This window comes from Myxine glutinosa, chromosome 4 (genome assembly GCF_964187855.1).
Source record: "Myxine glutinosa chromosome 4, kmMyxGlut1.1, whole genome shotgun sequence".
Taxonomy (NCBI): domain Eukaryota; kingdom Metazoa; phylum Chordata; class Myxini; order Myxiniformes; family Myxinidae; genus Myxine; species Myxine glutinosa.
The window spans coordinates 52,874,458-52,892,046 of NC_136264.1; the positions used below are offsets into that span (position 1 = coordinate 52,874,458).

At 44.6% G+C, this 17,589-nt stretch overlaps 1 protein-coding gene across 1 annotated transcript in view; it reads left to right on the forward strand.

Annotated features, from left to right (window-relative positions):
- The window catches only part of LOC137425744 (transient receptor potential cation channel subfamily V member 6-like), a 105,819-nt gene that overhangs the window by 40,696 nt on the left and 47,534 nt on the right, over positions 1–17,589 (forward strand). The window contains exons 6-7 of the mRNA XM_078775220.1: positions 2,027–2,242; positions 11,228–11,314. Coding sequence (XP_078631346.1) covers positions 2,027–2,242; positions 11,228–11,314 — 303 coding nt within the window. The remainder of the gene's footprint in view (positions 1–2,026; positions 2,243–11,227; positions 11,315–17,589) is intronic.

Consider the following 17,589-nt stretch of genomic DNA (forward strand, 5'->3'; position numbering starts at 1 on the left):
GCAGCCCGGCTCGGTTCCCCCCACGAACTACGTACACGCCCGTGGCATGCCTTCTGGGGGGTCGCATGTAGTGGTTACCTTATTCACATGTCGCGGTTACTTTATTCACTTGTCGCGGTTAACTTATCCGCATGTGACGGTTACCATTACGATGGGTTTGGTCTAACCCACGCACACGGGCGTTTGGTTGTGTCGTCGTGACGCACGTGCGGCTGTTGGAGCCACGCCCTCCGATGAGGGTGCTTGGTTTTATATAAGCCGTTACGACTTCCGTTCGCTAGCAGTTGCTGGAGATTTCTGTACAATAAACAACCTTTTGTACCCAACGAAATGGCCTCTTCTTATCGTCTTCGGCAACCGCTAAAATATCACCTTTATCTATCAATATTGTTGAAGTGAAGATCAAATAGCTGTATGTTGAAATATGTTGAAAAAGTCAAAACTTTACATGGGGTGTACTTACTTTTTCACGTGACTGTATATAAACCACCTCCAGATTTGGGCAAAACATTTTAACTGAAATTAAACGCAATCCACGCCACATCTACGAGATGGTAAATTCTCAGCTCAAGGGCACTGAAGATCGGAAAAGGATTTGGGAATGTTAATTCACAAGTCTCTAAAAACCTCCTCTCAATGTGTCTCAGCAGCCAATAAAGCCAATAGAGTCCTTGGTATGATGTGAATAAACTTTTCATACAAATCTAAAAAAAGTTGCAATGCAGCTTTACATGTCCCTCGATCATCCACAACCTTGATTACTGCATGCAAGTTTGGAGGCTTCATCTAGCAAAGGATAAAATGCTACTAGAAAAAGTACAAGTGAGGGCTGCCAAACTCATCCCAACTATCGGCCAACTACCATATGAAGCTATACAAGGAAGATTGAACCTGACAACATTGGGAATTGGAAGATGACGAGGAGGCATCCTTCAAACTTACAGTATCTTCCACTAGATAGACACTATAAATGAAGAGTTACACATTGAAGGAGCTGGATATGCAGGTATGAGGGGTCATTCACTAAAACTAAAAGAGCAATGCGCTCATCAGGATATTAGGAAATACTTTTACAGCCATATAGTGGTGGAAGAGCAGAATAAACTACCAGACAGTGCAGTAACTGCCAAAGCTGTCCTCTAAGAAAGAACTATCAAAGCATATGGGTTTATAATGGGATACCAATATCCTTCTTAACCCAACCATATGCTGTCTTCTTCCTGACCAAATGATCCTGAAGTCCGGCATGTGGTATTGCAAGGTGATACTGCAGTGCCCCCTGCAGTTTAGGGCAGGACTGGAATTTAGCAAGTGTGCTGGTGATAACTCGTCTGATAAATCGGCTCATGGGTAAGCTAAAAGGGGAAAAATGGAAAGGGGGAAGTACCAACAGAAGGGTAGAAGGGAGGGAGAGAAGGACATGTGGGGGGTGAAGAAGCTACACACAGCTGAATGAAACACAGCAAGAGGATGAGGAAAGCGGTGATGAAACAGAAAAATAACAAAAGAAAAGTGTTGATGGAGAGAGGGAGAAGTCACAATAACCTGGAAAAAACGAGTGTTTGGGAATACAGACATTTGGGGTGGAAGAGATCATAAGTATGGATGGAAATATCTTTGCGAAGACACTTTGGGATGTTTAACGTCTACCAATTAATGACGCAACACATTCTGCCTTCATTGTACAAATTTGACAGTTTATAGACAGGTTGGGAATTAAACCAAGGCAGGATGGCAGAAGACGGCAGTATACGCAACGCTGCACCATCCTGGTGGACGCTGTTCAAGGAATAATGATGCAAAGTAAGATTTAAATAAAACTTGTGTGATGGTGTGCATGGTTTGTGTGCATGGTGCAATGGTGCATGCACACTTGATGTTGGTAAAAGTATCCATGGGTAATCTGACTCGGCCCTGCCGAGTCATTTCTGTCGTAACCCCTTGTTTGAGTTTGTATGCTTGTGTTATCGTCCATCATTTTTGTTATAATTTGGCTCTAAGCAGAAGACGGCATCTCCGTTGCCAGGCACGGCGGTTGCTTGAAATTACACCAGTGAAGGAGCTCGTCCACCTCAAGTGGTCTCACTATGGACGGTTTTACTTCCGCCTGTGGTTCATGGCCTATATGGCCTATATCATCACCTTCACGCTTTGCTGCATTCATCGCCCACTCGCACCACGGGTCCTCTACAACGACACTGATCCTCAGGACAACATGGTCTTTGTTCAGAGACCATTAAAGGTAAACACTTCCTGAATAGCAATGTTTTCTGAATAGTTTGCCATTAAAAACTGCTTGTGGAAATAAGACCCCCCCCCCCTCCCGGCCCCTCTTTTTCTTGCTAAATATTATGGTATAGTAAGCTCTGGTAATGTCACGTAAGAAAATTGGTGTGGAGATCAAATCAGATATCTGCATGGGTTAGCTGAGCGGCTTTATTTGGAATGTTTTGTTCTTGCTGCTTGAATTTTCTTTGCTCAGGGCAAATTGTAGATGTTGATCTCTTTAGGGTTAACAGCCTGAAAGCATCCATGATACTTCGAGTGTACGTGTTGTTTTGTTTCTTATCTGTACGAATCGGACATGTAATGAAGTTTCTGGAATTAAATGCCCCTTGGCAAGGGAGAAGAGTTCATTCTTAAGATAACATGCCCTCTTTTCTTTTCACATTGTAATAAGAATGATGGTAAGTTGTCCAAGCCATGGTATGTGATGTAGTCTTTTTTTGCAACTGCAGTTTCTAAATTACGGCTCGATTAAATGAAGAATGGCAGGTATCCAACTCCCCTTTTCCAAGACACTCCAAACCCACCCAACCACCCTTTCATTCCCAGCAAATGGCTGATCTTTCATCAAGTAGTCCACTATTTAGGGATACATGCCTCTTTATCGATTCAAAAATAGTTTGCATGTTGGGATCCACTGCACTTTAGCAGTAAAATATATTTTCCAAAAGCTTCATCCCAAGAGGTGCGTCTTTTCGATTGGGATGTAAAGAAATGCATTGCAGCTATTTACTTCCTGTATAGAGGTTGGCAGGATCACCGAGAGGTATGCACACTCGCCTTTCAGCTGTCTAGCCTGGGTTTGAATCCCGACCGAGCTATCAACTGTCATCCCGGTGTTTCCCAAGCAGGGTGTGTATTCTTTCGAATGGACGATAAACTGGGCTTCCCGTGTGCTGGCATTAGTTGGTGGACGTTGAAGATCCCACTGTGTCCTCCGTGAAGAGTATGCAAGCTCTCGCCAGCACCTTGAACAAATTACAAATTCCTGCCCTAACCAGCAGAGAGCATTGCATCAGCGGCACAACCATGTCCTCAGCTAATACTACCCCACGGCCTTGTGCTGTACATGAAAGGATAAGTCGATTCCGTGGATAACACAATTGGGATAATTTCACTTGATGTTAATCAGATATGTAAATGCATCAACAAATATTTTGGGAAATAAAGCATTTTCCTCAAATTTTGAAGCAGGCCTAGATTACGAATCAAAATGTTGCTTCTTTTATAATTTGCTACTGCAACCTCTTCCTCATTCCAATTATTCCCATTCCCTGGCTGACTCAATATTTTATTGGGTCAGCCAGGTAAAGTACACTGCTCATAAATTAAACAAGAAGGATATCGTGCATAGCACGATGCATGCAAAATCCAAATAAAGAATCGTTGCAATGGAAATGGTAAATTGGCAATTTCAAAAATGTAACCAATCAAGTGTTTTACATGATTGAATATTTTTGCTGATACTTTTTCGAAATGTAGCCTAATAGGTATTTTGCATGTTTTGGATAGTCTTGACCTTTGACTAATTTTGAACAGATTTCAAAAACCAAAACTACTGTCTGCGCAAGCTAATCTCCTGAACGGTGAAAGATAGGAGGAAAGCTCTAATACAAAAAATGTCAGGACGGGCCCCGGGAAGGTTGTAGGCGAGGTGGCGAGGCCGGTTGAGGCTGCTTCGGCCAGGCCGGGCCCATTTCGCAATGAAAAGCTGAGATGAATTACAGTAGTCATTCTTCTTCGGCCGCGAGTAAAAGCTGAATTATTGTAGTAAATTCATTCAAAAATAACCCGGTCAACGCCGGGTGCTTTCAGCTAGTACATGTATATATGCGTATATATGGATATATATATATATATATATATATATATATATATATATATATATATATATATATATATATATATATATTGTAACGAATTTGAGAAGTGTAACGGATTTGAGAAGTGTAACAATTTTGAGAAAGTGTAACGAATGTGAAAAGTATGGTTTTGTTGTGTGTAACTGACCCTCGTAATGTAAAGAATGGTCGCAGCTCGTCCTCTTAGTTAATTCCATAAACCTACACACAGGACACGATATATCCTTTTAAATAGTTAGTCCCTTATTCTCTGTGTAGGCTAAGGATGTGTTTCCCACTAGTTTGACTCTTCATTGCACCGAATTAAATAAGAGTAGGCCCTCTGACGCCCCATGGCAGCTTCCAAGTGCCAGGTTCGCCACTTTGCTGCAATTGCCTCTTTAGGCACTTTGCTGCATTTCCATCTGCCGTCCACTGTGCTGCATTTGACTCCATTACGCACGAGGTAACGCCGAAGAAGAAAGGCGGGTCTCCACCTCGTCATAGAGGGGAGGAGTAAGTCGGCCCCGCTCATCCAACCCAGAACGAGGGGTTTGGCTTGAGAGGGTGGAGAGAGAACGTTTGGGGGAGGTTCGCAAAGGGTGAAGGGCGGGGCCTATATAACCCGCCGCGGGACGCTCCCAAGAGATACGAGATGAGCTTTGACGGAGATGGGTCCAGGAGATGCGCTGGAGACGAGCAGGTGTGACCGAGCCGCCGTGAGACGTGCCGCGCTGCAGGAAAAGCGGACCGGGGCAACGCAAGGAGCGCACGAGGCAGCAGTACAGAGAAAGGAACTTCGCCCGCGCAGTTTGGGACCAAAGCTCGGCTTCTTGACGCCTTCTGGCCCGACCGTGCCCAGTACCCGCTGAACCTTCCTTGCCTCTAAAAGCCACCCATCTCCAAGCCATTCATTCCTGCCTGCATTTCCCCGTGTAAGTGTGATCGTCCGTCTGTCTTTAACGTTGTCCTGGGGTTTATCAATTAAGTTTGTATAGGTAAGCTAAAGATTTCACTGTGTGCCTGCTCCTTCCATTTTCTGTATATAACCAACTGCTCTCTTTGCTTTGGCTTGTGAAAATAATTAATAAAACCTGTTATTCCTCAGTACGTCTTCTTCTTCTTCCTCTTTACATTCGGTCGCTTTAGAGTTTTCCATATTGAATAGCTGTGGCGCGATACGGCCAACGTCTGGGTGAATCGGGTGAATCGGGGAAAACTGTTAGGTCGCGGTGCCTTCGCTCGGCAAACAACATCCTTAACCGCGGACCGTAACAATATATATATATATATATATATATATATATATATATATATATATATATATATATATATATATATATATATATATATATATATATATATATATATATATATATATATACAGACTTGGCATTTAATATGGAATTTTTTTTCTTCTTGACTTGGGTTTACTTTCTGAACTCAGTATATCAATCTGGTGAGTTTATTTTACCCTTCGGTGATGTCTTTGTTGAAAGAACCATGTCACTGATTGTCTTTCGCAGCAAGAAGTCAATAACAGGATTATATCACAGGTGGCGTAACAAAATGTAAGGACAGGTACATTTGACGATTGGCTTCACAATCGGGTATATAAGGGTTGTTGCGTTCTGTATTAGTGGAAAACAACTGCTGCACGTCTACAAAAGTTATTGCCGCTTCCTCTGGAGATAGTCCGTCAACTTGACAATGCTGTTTGTCATGGAGTGGTGGCTTTACGAAATTCTGGCATGAAACAGCGTGCTATTGCTTGGCAGTATGGCATCACTCAAGGTCAGGTGTCAAAGATCCTGAAACGAAATGCTCAGAGGGGTGTCCCTACTCCAATACCGAGGCCAGGACGTCCACGCAGAACCACAAGGAGAGATGATCGCCAGCTGCACAGGTTAGTCTGCAATGGCCATACCAAGTCAGATAATCGACTTAGGGTTGAGTGGCAGCAACTGACAAATGTGCCTGTATCCAGAAGGCTAGTCAACCAACGACTGGTTCAAGCAGGCTATCGTGCCAGGCGTCCCCTGAGAAAGCCACGCCTGACCAGACAACACAGCCAGCGCCGATTGCAGTGGGCCAGAGAGCACCGTCAATGCCAGCCAGGACACTGGAATCACGTGACCTCCAGTGACGAGTCTAGATTTCTGGTCTATCGTCAAGATGGCCACGTCCAAGTGCGCAGACAAGTGCATGAAGCCCACAACGAAGATTGTATAGTGCCAAGAGTCCAAGCTGGAGGTGGTGGGGTGACCGTTTGGGCTGCTTTACATGCAGGGGGCAAAACTGACCTGGTTTTTCTGAATGGAAACCTGAACCAGTTCAAGTGCAGGGTCATTCTGGAAGAAACATTGCTTCCATTTGCTCGTGTAGCCTTTCGAAGAAACTTTGTCTTCCAAGATGACAATGCACGGCCTCATCGTGCTCGCATGATCCAACACTTTCTTGCTGACCGTGGTGTAGAGCATATGGAGTGGCCTGCCATGTCCCTGGATATGAATCCGATAGAGAACTTGTGGGCAGAATTAACGCGTCAAATCGACAACTTGTACCAGCAGCCGACCTCTGTGTGTGAATTGCAGCAGACTATTGTCACTGCATGGCAAGCGATTCTTGTCCAAACCTTGGCAAATCTCGTGAACAGCATGCCTCGACGTGTACGTGCTCTCCTGAATGCTCGTGGGGGTTACACGAAGTACTGAACTGTAATTTTACTGTCCGTAATCCCAGTCATAATTTAGCTTTTGTTTTTGTTGAAATTTTTTTTGGCTAATGTGCAAAATAAAGAGATACTTCTGGAAAATGTACAGAAGTTTTACACAATACTGTCCGTGAATTGAGTTCGATATCAGTTTACATCATTTTCAAGGATCAATTTATTTGCTTCGAAATGTCAAAATGTGGTTTTTGTTTCTTTTAAAGGTCACATTAACAAAATCTAGAATAATTTCAACATAATTCCAATTAACTGTTGGTTCTGTCATCTTGAAAATTAAGTACACCCACACAAAAAAAAATTCCATATTAAATGCCAAGTCTGTATATATATATATATATATATATATATATATATATATATATATATATATATATATATATATATATATATATATATATATATATATATTTATATATATATATTTATATATATATATTTATATATATATATATTTATATATATATATATTTATATATATATATTTATATATATATATATATTTATATATATATATATATATTTATATATATATTTATATATATATATATATATTTATATATATATATATATATATATATATATATATATATATATATATATCTATATACATACATATATATATATACAGTCACGTGAAAAAGTAAGTGCACCCCATGTAAAGTTTTGACTTTTTCAACATATTTCAACATACAGCTATTTGAACTTCATTTCAACAATATTGATAGATAAAGGTGATATAATATAACAAATATCATGAAATATTTACATTTTGTAGTCCATTGTATAATTTAAATAAACATAAATGCAAATTTTGAATGTGGAAAAAGTAAGTACATCTTTGGCTCTAATCGGTGGTATTGCCCCCTTTGGCAGAAACAAACTCAAGTAGGCGTTTCTTATAATTGTCTACCAGTCTCTGACATCGACTGGGAGAAATTTTTGCCCACTCCTCCGTACAGAATTATTTCAGCTGTGTGATGTTTGAGGGGTTTCTTGCATGCACAGCTTGTTTCAAATCACCCCACAACATCGAGATGGGATTTAGATCTGGGCTTTGACTTGGCCATTTGTTACGGTTTGTGACCTTTTTCTTCTTCCTTCCCCCACTCCCCCCTGTGAGTTAGACCAAGTGGTTTGGTCCATGGGTATAAAGCCTATGATTGGCTGTGGGGCAGGGGAGGGGCCAGGAAGGTGATTCAGAGGGGAGAGGGGCCATTTTGGAAGAGGCCTCATGGCGGAGTGCCTTTTCGTGTGCTCGTCGAGTTGTCAGCAGAAACCTCGGTACCTGAAGGTTGACTTATGCCGGATCAACCCCTGCGGCCACGTCTGCATCTGACGGTGGACTAGGATTAAACTCTGCCTGCACTGGGGCATACTGCTGGGTTGCCTTGGGGCCTACTCTTGGACCTGCCTACTCCTACCCTCTTGTGCTGCGTCTGCACTGGGGCCTACCACTGGGCCTACCACTGGGCCTGCCTTGGGGCCTACTCGTTAACTTGCCTACTCCTACCCTCTTGTGCTGGGCCTGCACTGGGGCCTACTGCTAGGCAGGCACTGGGGCCTACTGCTGGGCTTGCCTTGGGGCCTACTCGTGAACTTGCCTACTCCTACCCTCTTGTGCTGGGCCTGCACTGGGGCCTACCCATGGGCCTGCCCTGGGGCCTCCTGTTGGGCCTGCCTTGGGGGTCTACTACGGGGCCTGCCCTGGTGCCTACTGCCCGGCCTACTCTTGGACCGGTCTACTCTTGGACCGGTCTACTCTTGGACCGGCCTACTCTTGGACCGGCCTACTCTTGGACCGGCCTACTCTTGGACCGGCCTACTCTTGGACCGGCCTACTCTTGGACCGGCCTACTCTTGGACCGGCCTACTCTTGGACCGGCCTACTCTTGGACCGGCCTACTCTTGGACCGGCCTACTCTTGGACCGGCCTACTCTTGACTGGCCTATTCGGGTTTTTCCCTCTCTTCTCCCTTCTTTGTTTTATGTGTAGGAAGAGATTTTCGTGTGATAATAAATAAATAAAGACCGTGTGATTGAAGGCTTGGTCTGGTGTGCTTCAGGCCGTAACAAATTCCAGAACCCTCCATTTCTCTCTTTTCAGCCATTCCTTGGTGGATTTACTGGTATGTTTAGGGTCATTGTCATGTTGCAAGGTCCACCTTCGGTTGAGCTTCAACTTTCCGGCAGATGGCCTCACATTATCCTCAAGCACCCTCTGGTACAATGAAGAATTCATAGTGGATGATATGATGGTGAGCTGCCCAGGCCCTGATGCAGCAAAGCTGCCCCAAACCATAATATTTCCACAACCATGCTTTACAGTTGGTGTCAGGTTCTTGTGGTCAAATGCTGTCTTTGGTTTTCGCCAAACATGTCTTCTGGTACTGTGGCCAAATAGCTCTACCTGTGACTCATCTGTCCAGAGCACATTGTTCCAGAAGTGCTGGTCTTTGCCTAGGTGTTCATTGCCAAACTTTAGTCTTGCCCTGATGTTCTTTCTGGACAGCAAAGGTTTCCTCCTGGCACACCTCCCATGTAGATCAAATTTGTGCAGCCTCTTTCTATTGGTAGACTCGTGCACTTTGACATCAACAGTGGCAAGAGCTACCTGTAGGTCCCATGATGACATTCTGGGGGTTTTAGAGACTTCTTTCAGCATCTTGCGGTCTGCTCTCGGGCTGAACTTGCTGGGGCGGCCTGGCCTGAACAAGTTGGCAGTTGTTTGGAATCTTTTCCACTTGTAGATCTTCTGGACAGTCGAATGATTGATTTCAAATTGTTTGGAGATCTTTTTAAATCCCTTCCCAGACTCGTAGGCATCTATATCCTTCTTTCTGAAGGCCTCAGAGAGCTCTTTTGATCTAGGCATGGTGATGCCGCACACTTCAACAACAAAGGGCAAACCAAACTAAATGTCTGAGGTTTAAATAAGACAGGTTCCTCCAAGATCCTCTCTAACGATGTTCTACTCATTTGCATTTGAGCTGGTGCACCTGATTCTAAATTTAGGTATTTGAAGTAGTGATAAATGTAGGGGTGTACTTACTTTTTCCAAATGCTAAATTTGCATTTATATTTATTTAATTATACAATGGACGACAAAATGTAAATGTTTCATGATATTTGTTTTATTATATCACCTTTATCTATCAATATTGTTGAAATGAAGATCAAATAGCTGTATGTTGAAATATGTTGAAGAAGTCAAAACTTTACATGGGGTGTACTTACTTTTCACCTGACTATAACTATTGTGACAGACCTCGCTGCTCTTAGATGACTCCGAGAGTCTGAGGAATGAATGATCGTTTTAAGGCCATTTTCCCCGCTAGAGCGGGGGTTAGCCTTGCGGGCCCCATGACAATCATGGTTCCCTGTTTGCGGCAATGTTTTTATGGCCGGATGCCCTTCCTGACGCCAACCCTTGGTCATGCTCTTGCGATGCGCAGGGATTCGGTGTACCTATTCCGAGAGTCAGGCATCTATAAAAATGCCACGGATGCCATCTATAACACCACCTCCAGACGGATCTTCACTCCCAGGGTCGGTTTACCATACCTGCGAGATGCGAGATGATTGAAGCAGATGGGAAACAGTGCAGATGTAACGGATGTTAATTGGCCTACTGAAACAGTGTTGCGTGCCGCACCCTATTGTCAGAGGCCAAGCAATGCAGGTTTGAAGGCCCTCGGGCAGGCTATGTCACAATGACAAGATATGACATGACATGAAAATGAATGATTTTTGTGACCTTGACCTTTGTCCTATTGACATCAAAAACAATAGGCCTCTAGCTCATGACTACCTCTACCAGGGGGTTAAGTTTTGTGAAGATTGGAGTAAAATTGCGACCTGTAGGCAATTGATGTACATACAGACCAGACTCGCCACCAATATACCTGCAAATCTTCAATTTCACAAGTAATTGTACAGTACAGTACACTCAAACCTAAACTGCAACGTTTGATTGAAGGTAACTTGATCAGGAATTTCTAATTTGTTTAGGGTGGAAACGATCTCACCTCGTTGTGAAAAATGCAGTGGGATCGCTAGCTGTCCACCAAAGATCATTGCTGGCAGATGGATCGTTCTGATGGATGATGCATTTATGCCTCACCTTGCAGGTGAAACACTGGGGTGACAGTTTATGACTAGGTCGAGATTCAAACCCAGCATAGACAGCTTAAAGGCGAGTGTGCAAATTTCTAGGTCTCAGCTATCCTGCCAACCTCATTGCTTTTATTATAATGCTTTATTTAAGTGATTATATTAACAAGCTGCGGTTTCCTTCAATTTATAACTGTTAAATTGTAAAATTCTTATGATATGTCCGGGGCTTCCTTGCACTAATTGTATTTTGGTTCAGGAGTGTTATTTGAGTCACCTGGACTATTTGAGACTTGTTGGTGAGCTGGTGAGTGTCCTGGGAGCTGTGATCATCCTGCTGTTTGAGGTACGACTGAAGACTTGGGATACCTTACATGTGACCTTTGCTTGTACATCGAAAACATGCATGCACAATGCACATTTTATTTCCCATTTCAGTTGATATAATTGCATAGGGATGTTGCATTTGCTCTCCTCTTGTATGCATTCAGTAAACACAAAGGGAGTTCAAAAGTTTCTTGTAATGGGGTGCCCACAATATTTCAAGAAACGTCAGCATTTTATTTTTCATTGTTACCCCACGCACACGAAGTGAAAAGCCTGTTTAAACAATTGGTTAACTTCTGTCTGTCCATCCACAAACATTAGTTTATGATTGAGGAACAACTTTATTTTAATTGAATGTTGTATTTTTTAACACAAATCGGAACATTAATCACAACACAAACCTGCAGTTTAGCAGCACTTGGGCTCTAAATTCATCCCAATCACACATGTGCAGAGAGGAGTGAGATAATTTATTTACTCTGTCTGCCTGTCTGGCAGTCAAACAGAATTTAAAATCATTCCACAAAGGAAACTTACTGTTTTTAAGGTCATCATAAAGGTAACTTTATGGAACGCACTCTGCGAAACTACCCAGAAGACTGCGTTCAATACAAATGGCCGCATAGAATGGAAACATCGCAACTGGTTCGATGAAAACGAACCACTTCTTCTTCCCATGCTGGACGACCTGCACCAGAAGCATGTGGCCTATGCATGTGACAAATATAATCTGTCAAAGAAGAACGAATATGTATTGGCCAGAAGCGCAGCACAGAATAAATGTTACCAACTGAAAGAGGACTGGTGGATCAATAGAGGCTGTGCTCCAAGAAGCTGTCAATAGCAGAGATGCACAAGGTTTCTTCAAAGAACTGAAAGCCATATACGGTCCCAGTTTCAACGGGATCACGCCGATACAAACAGCTCGTGGGTTCCCTTATCATGGAGCCAACTTTGATCCTGCAAAGGTGGGCAGAACATTTCGGCAAGGTTGGGAACCAGCCATCCAACATTGACAATATAGCAATATAAGACATCGACCCAATACCTGGGATGTCACACGTTGCAGTACTACCAACGCTAGATGAAATTCGCAAAGTGATGAAACTATTAAAGATGGGCAAGGCATCTGGTGCTGACGATATTCCACTGGAAGTGTACAAGCACGGTGGCCCCCATCTGCTTTTGCGACAACATAAACTGGTCACTTGGACCTGGTCCCACCGGATTTCAAGGATGCAACAATTGTCCAACTGCACAAAAGGAAACGCAACTGATCAGACTGCAACAACCACCGAGGAACCGCACAGATGGGCACAGCCGGGAAAATTCTCACTCGCGTTATCACGAATCGGCTATCTGGTCTTGCAAAGGAAATTAATCCGGAGACCTATGTGGCTTCAGAGCAAACTGTGGAACAGCTGACATGGTCTTTGCAGTGCGACAAATCCAGGAAAAGTGTCGTGAGCAACACAATCTATATATATAAAACACAGTTTGTGTGTGTGTGTGTGTGTGTGTGTGTGTGTGTGTGTGTGTGTGTGTGTGTGTGTGTGTGTGTGTGTGTGTGTGTGTGTGTGTGTGTAATGTTACTGATAGACTCCTAAACGGAGAGGCTCACGTACTTGATATTTGGCACAGACATGGCCATTGAGCCTGGGAAGAACATGGCTGACCTAAAAATTTATTTCATAATATTTTTAAACCATATTTTTACCTCAGCGCGGAATATTATGACCGGAATCTGACCGGTAGCAGAGCAGCGCGCTGATTCGCTCAGAGCGATCACGTGATGTTCGTTGCCGCCATTAACTCAGTTACGCATTCGCCCGTATTTCAGAGCGAAAAGCGATTGCGTTTTTGCCGGGTACTTCTGCATGATTAGCATTTAGCATGATTTAGCATGATTTAGCATAGATAGTAGCATGTTTCACGTAGATTTTTTTTCAGCTCGCAGAAGTACCTGGCATTGTACGAATAATATATAGATAGTGCCGTGTAGGGCGGAGTGATGCCGCTGTGGGAGGGACCGAGCAAGGTCGCTGTGGGCGGGACCGAGCGAGGTCGCTGTGGGCAGGGCCGGGCGAGTTTGCTGTGGGCGGGGCCGAGAGAGGCAGCTATGGGCGGGGCCGAGAGGTCGCTGTGGGTGGGGCCGAGCGAGGTCTGCGTTAGTGCGTTGCCGTTGCCGTTGCCTGGTATAAAAAGATGGTGCTTGATGCTCTCTGCGTCAAGATATGGACTTGATGTCCGTATCTTTACAACAGACATTCCAATGATGATGATAAATGTAAGATGATGGACTCAAGGAAGGCCCACAACTCAAGAGAGTGGAAAAAAACAATAAAATGAACAAAAATACGGGGAAGGAGAAGCAACCACTCAGACGAATGACAGAAAATAATTTCCCTTAAATTTACCGTGTTCACCAACTAGCACGACCAGATACAGGACACCAAAAAATTTCCCTTACACATATCGTGTCCACCAACCAGCAAGACCATACCACTTACCTCTGGATCAAACTGTATTTCAAATATTCAAACGGTTTTTACATGCTGCCGTCTCCTAGCAACCAATGAAATTTTTCAAAAATATTGTAGTACATTTATTTTTTAATAATGTACCATATTTACGGCAGTATATTTATTTACGCCATGAGTAAGGAAGGAAAATTTCCAGCGTGCTGATTCGCTCATTCGCGCTCATTGATCACGATCACGATCACGTGATGACGTGATCACGAATGATATCACGAATGATGTTCGTGACGCGATCACGTGATGTTCCTTGCCGCCATAAACTCACAGCAAGTAGCATAGATTTTAGCATGATTACCATTTAGCATGATTTAGCATAGATAGTAGCATGTTTCACATAGATTTCTTTTCAGAGACGAATATTATACATGGATTCTGACCAGTGGCAGAGCAGCGTGCTGATTCGCTCAGAGCGATCACGTGATGTTCCATCTCCGCCGCCAGTTGGCTTCACTTTGCACGGAGTATGAGCGTTCTATATATTTTCAATTCGGTGCGCCCAACTCGCTCACGTACTTGATTTGTGGCATAGACATGGCCATTGGGCCTTCACGGTGTAATTTGTGCGAGGCTTTTGTCCGAGTGAGCTTGAGTCGAGAGGGCGAATGTACGGGTCTCCCTTCCCCCACCCGGCAACGCCGGTACTGGAGGGCATCACAGGATCGGTGAGTCTCCAAAATCCGCTTCGTGCTGTTGCGAAGATTCAGGACGATGTCGCGATTGTTGTGCTGCTCTCCAACCATGAGAACTGCAACATCATTGTTGACTGGCCATCCCCTTCCCTCCCCCCTTCCCCCTCCCCCCTCTGTCTTCCCCTCCCCCTCCCTTCCCCCTCCACCCTACCCCCTCCCCTTCTCCCCTCCCCCTCCCTTTTCCCCCTCCCCCTCCCTTTCCCCCTCTCTCTCCCTTTTCCCCTTCCTGGCCTCCCCCCTACCCCTTCCCCTACCCCTTCCCCTTCCCCTCCCCCTCCCCTCCCCTCCCCCTCCCCCTCCCCATCCCCCTCCCCTCCCACTCCCCCCTCCCCCCTCCCCCTCCCCCTCCCCCCCCCATCCCCTCTCCCCCCTCCCCTCCCCCTCCCCCTTCCCCTCCCCCTCCCCCCTCCCACCCCTCTCCTCTCCCATCCCTCCCCTCCCCCCTCTCCTCCCCTCCCCTCCCCCCCTCCCCCTCCCCCTCTTCTCCCTCACGTTTATACACGGAATGCCGGGTACTTCCCCCCCCCCCTCTTCTCCCCCCCCCCCCCCTCTTCTCCCCTCCCCCCCTCTCCTCCCCTCCCCCCATTCCCCTCCCCTCCTCTTCCCCCTCCCCTCCCCTCCCCCGCCCGGAAATGCCGGGTACTTCTGCTAGTAATGAATAATGTGCACATTGTTTTTCTGGATCTGACAAAAGAATTTGATTTTTGTCAGCTATCTCGGTCTATGGATATCATTGCGACGCGTTGGTTGTCCAGAGATGCTGGTTAACATAATTTGATCATTCCACGATGGTATGAAGGTGAGTTGTAGGAAATGGTCGTGAATCTGAGCCTTTTGTCATAAACAGCACTAAATAAGACTGTGTCCTAGCACCAACTCTGTTTGGCATTGTGATTGTCGCAATGATCATCGACACACTAGAGTACTCTGGTCTCAAGGGATTTAACATCCACTTCCATACTGAAGGCAGCATTTTAAACCTCAGCCATCTTAAAGCAAAGACCAAAGTCTGACTGATGCCCATCAAAGAGCTGTTCTTCTCTGACGATGCGCCTTCGTCGCCCATACAGAGGAGGCTACGCAACGCCTGATAGACACCTTTGCACGATCTGCCAAGCGATACGGCTTGACTAACAGCCATAGGTGTAGTTGAACTTCTCTATTTGGGGGGTGGGAGTGGGGGCCAAGGGCTTAATATTAATAATGGGTAGCTCGGTCTGACTTCCAAAATTACCGTTTGTTCGTGTAGTTACGGTGTACGTGAAATCACAGATACAGTTTACATTTATTATTGTTACTCACGTTTAAATATGGGATGTTTCTATCTTAATTGTAAACAACTGAAAAAAATTAAGGAGGGGGCATACCCCTCCTGCCCCCCCCATCCCCCGCCCCCAAAATCTTCCGGTGCTGACGGCATCAAGAAGACCGAAGTATTATTCCAGCCGAAACCGGATTCACCATACGTGGAACCCCGGGTAACAATCAACGACCAGCCGCTGAAAGTTCCGGAGAAGTTCTGCTACTTTGGCAGTGTCATCAGCAACGATTGTACCATCGATGCTGAAATCACATCACACATCAGTGAAGCCAGTGCCATGTTTGGCTAGTTTATCCCATGGCTGTGGTCCACCCATGACGTGTCACTCGCCACAAAGATCATCGTCTATCGTTCCAGTCATTATGTCCACCTTACTATATGGTTGTGAGACCTGGGCACTCTGCTGTCATAATGTGCCGAACTTGAACAGCTTCCACATGAGGTGCCTGTGGATAATATTATGAACATTCGCTGGTGAGACAGGGTCCCAAACACAGAAGTCCTGTCTCGATGCAGTTTGGACGGATTCAAATCCAACCTGATCCAAACTTGACTGCGCTGGGCAGGGCACCGAGTGAGGATGGAGGACTTTTGTCTGCCCAAAGCATTGTTCTATGGTGAGCTTGTAGAGGGCAAAAGATCAATCGACACCCCCAAAAAATGAAAAAAGATTTGCTCCAAGCTATCCTCAAATGGTCTAATGGCAAAATGGCAAAATCAGCACTAACGGATGGAAGAAAATTGCCCTTGATCGTGGAAAGTGGTGCAGTTGCTACACCGACCATGCGAAGGAGTTCGAGCAGACATGCATCAAGCATGAGAAGGAGGAGAAGAGAGCAAAGAAAGGAGAGAGAACGGCATCTTGGAGGCGGAAAACCCTAAGAGCCGTCGAGTACGACGGCTCAACCCATGCGTCTATAAAGGACACAAACGGACATGAAGAACTATAGATAGATGTGTTGTTCAGTCTTAAAATGTACACCAGAGGCCTGAAGCCTAAAACCCTAGACCTTATGAGTGGCAACCAAATGACGGACGTATGATTGGATTTTTTTTTGTTGTTGTGGTTCAATTGTGGGCGGAGTCTGGCCAGATGTCCAACCAATGGGTGGAATGAGTGGAACAGATGGAGAAATCCGGCCACTTTTATAAATAGATGAAATGTATGTCAGCAAATCACAGGAACAATTAATATCCTCACCAGGATAGTGGAGTGACATGGGCATATATTTAATTTTACCTCTTTTTTGTCCTCTGTGTAGGGTCAGTTGGGAGAATAAGGGGGTAGGAGTCAGGATGGGTTGGAGGACAGAATAGTCACCGGAACATGAGATGAAGAAGCTGATAGCTCTCATCGCCTCTGAATATGAGATGAAGAGCACTGTATTTTGAAAGATTAAATGGTGTACGAACAGGCATTGAAGTAATAGCTACCATGAAGTAGATCATTTAAGAAGTTTAAAAAAGACAAATTTAACAAGAATGACACTCTACGAGTCACAACGTTGACCGATATGCCTCCGCCCACACTATTACATCATTATACATACTTGTACCAAAATTCAAAGATCAAATCAAAGTTTGTTCAAAATCCCATCACTAGTTCGCAAGTTGGTGTGGCAACATGTTTTTTACTTAACATGACCTCTGACCTCTTGACATGCAAGATGTAATCCGTTCATGTTTATATCATTATACATACTTGTACCAAGTTTGATTTAAATCCCGACAGCTGTTCTCAAGT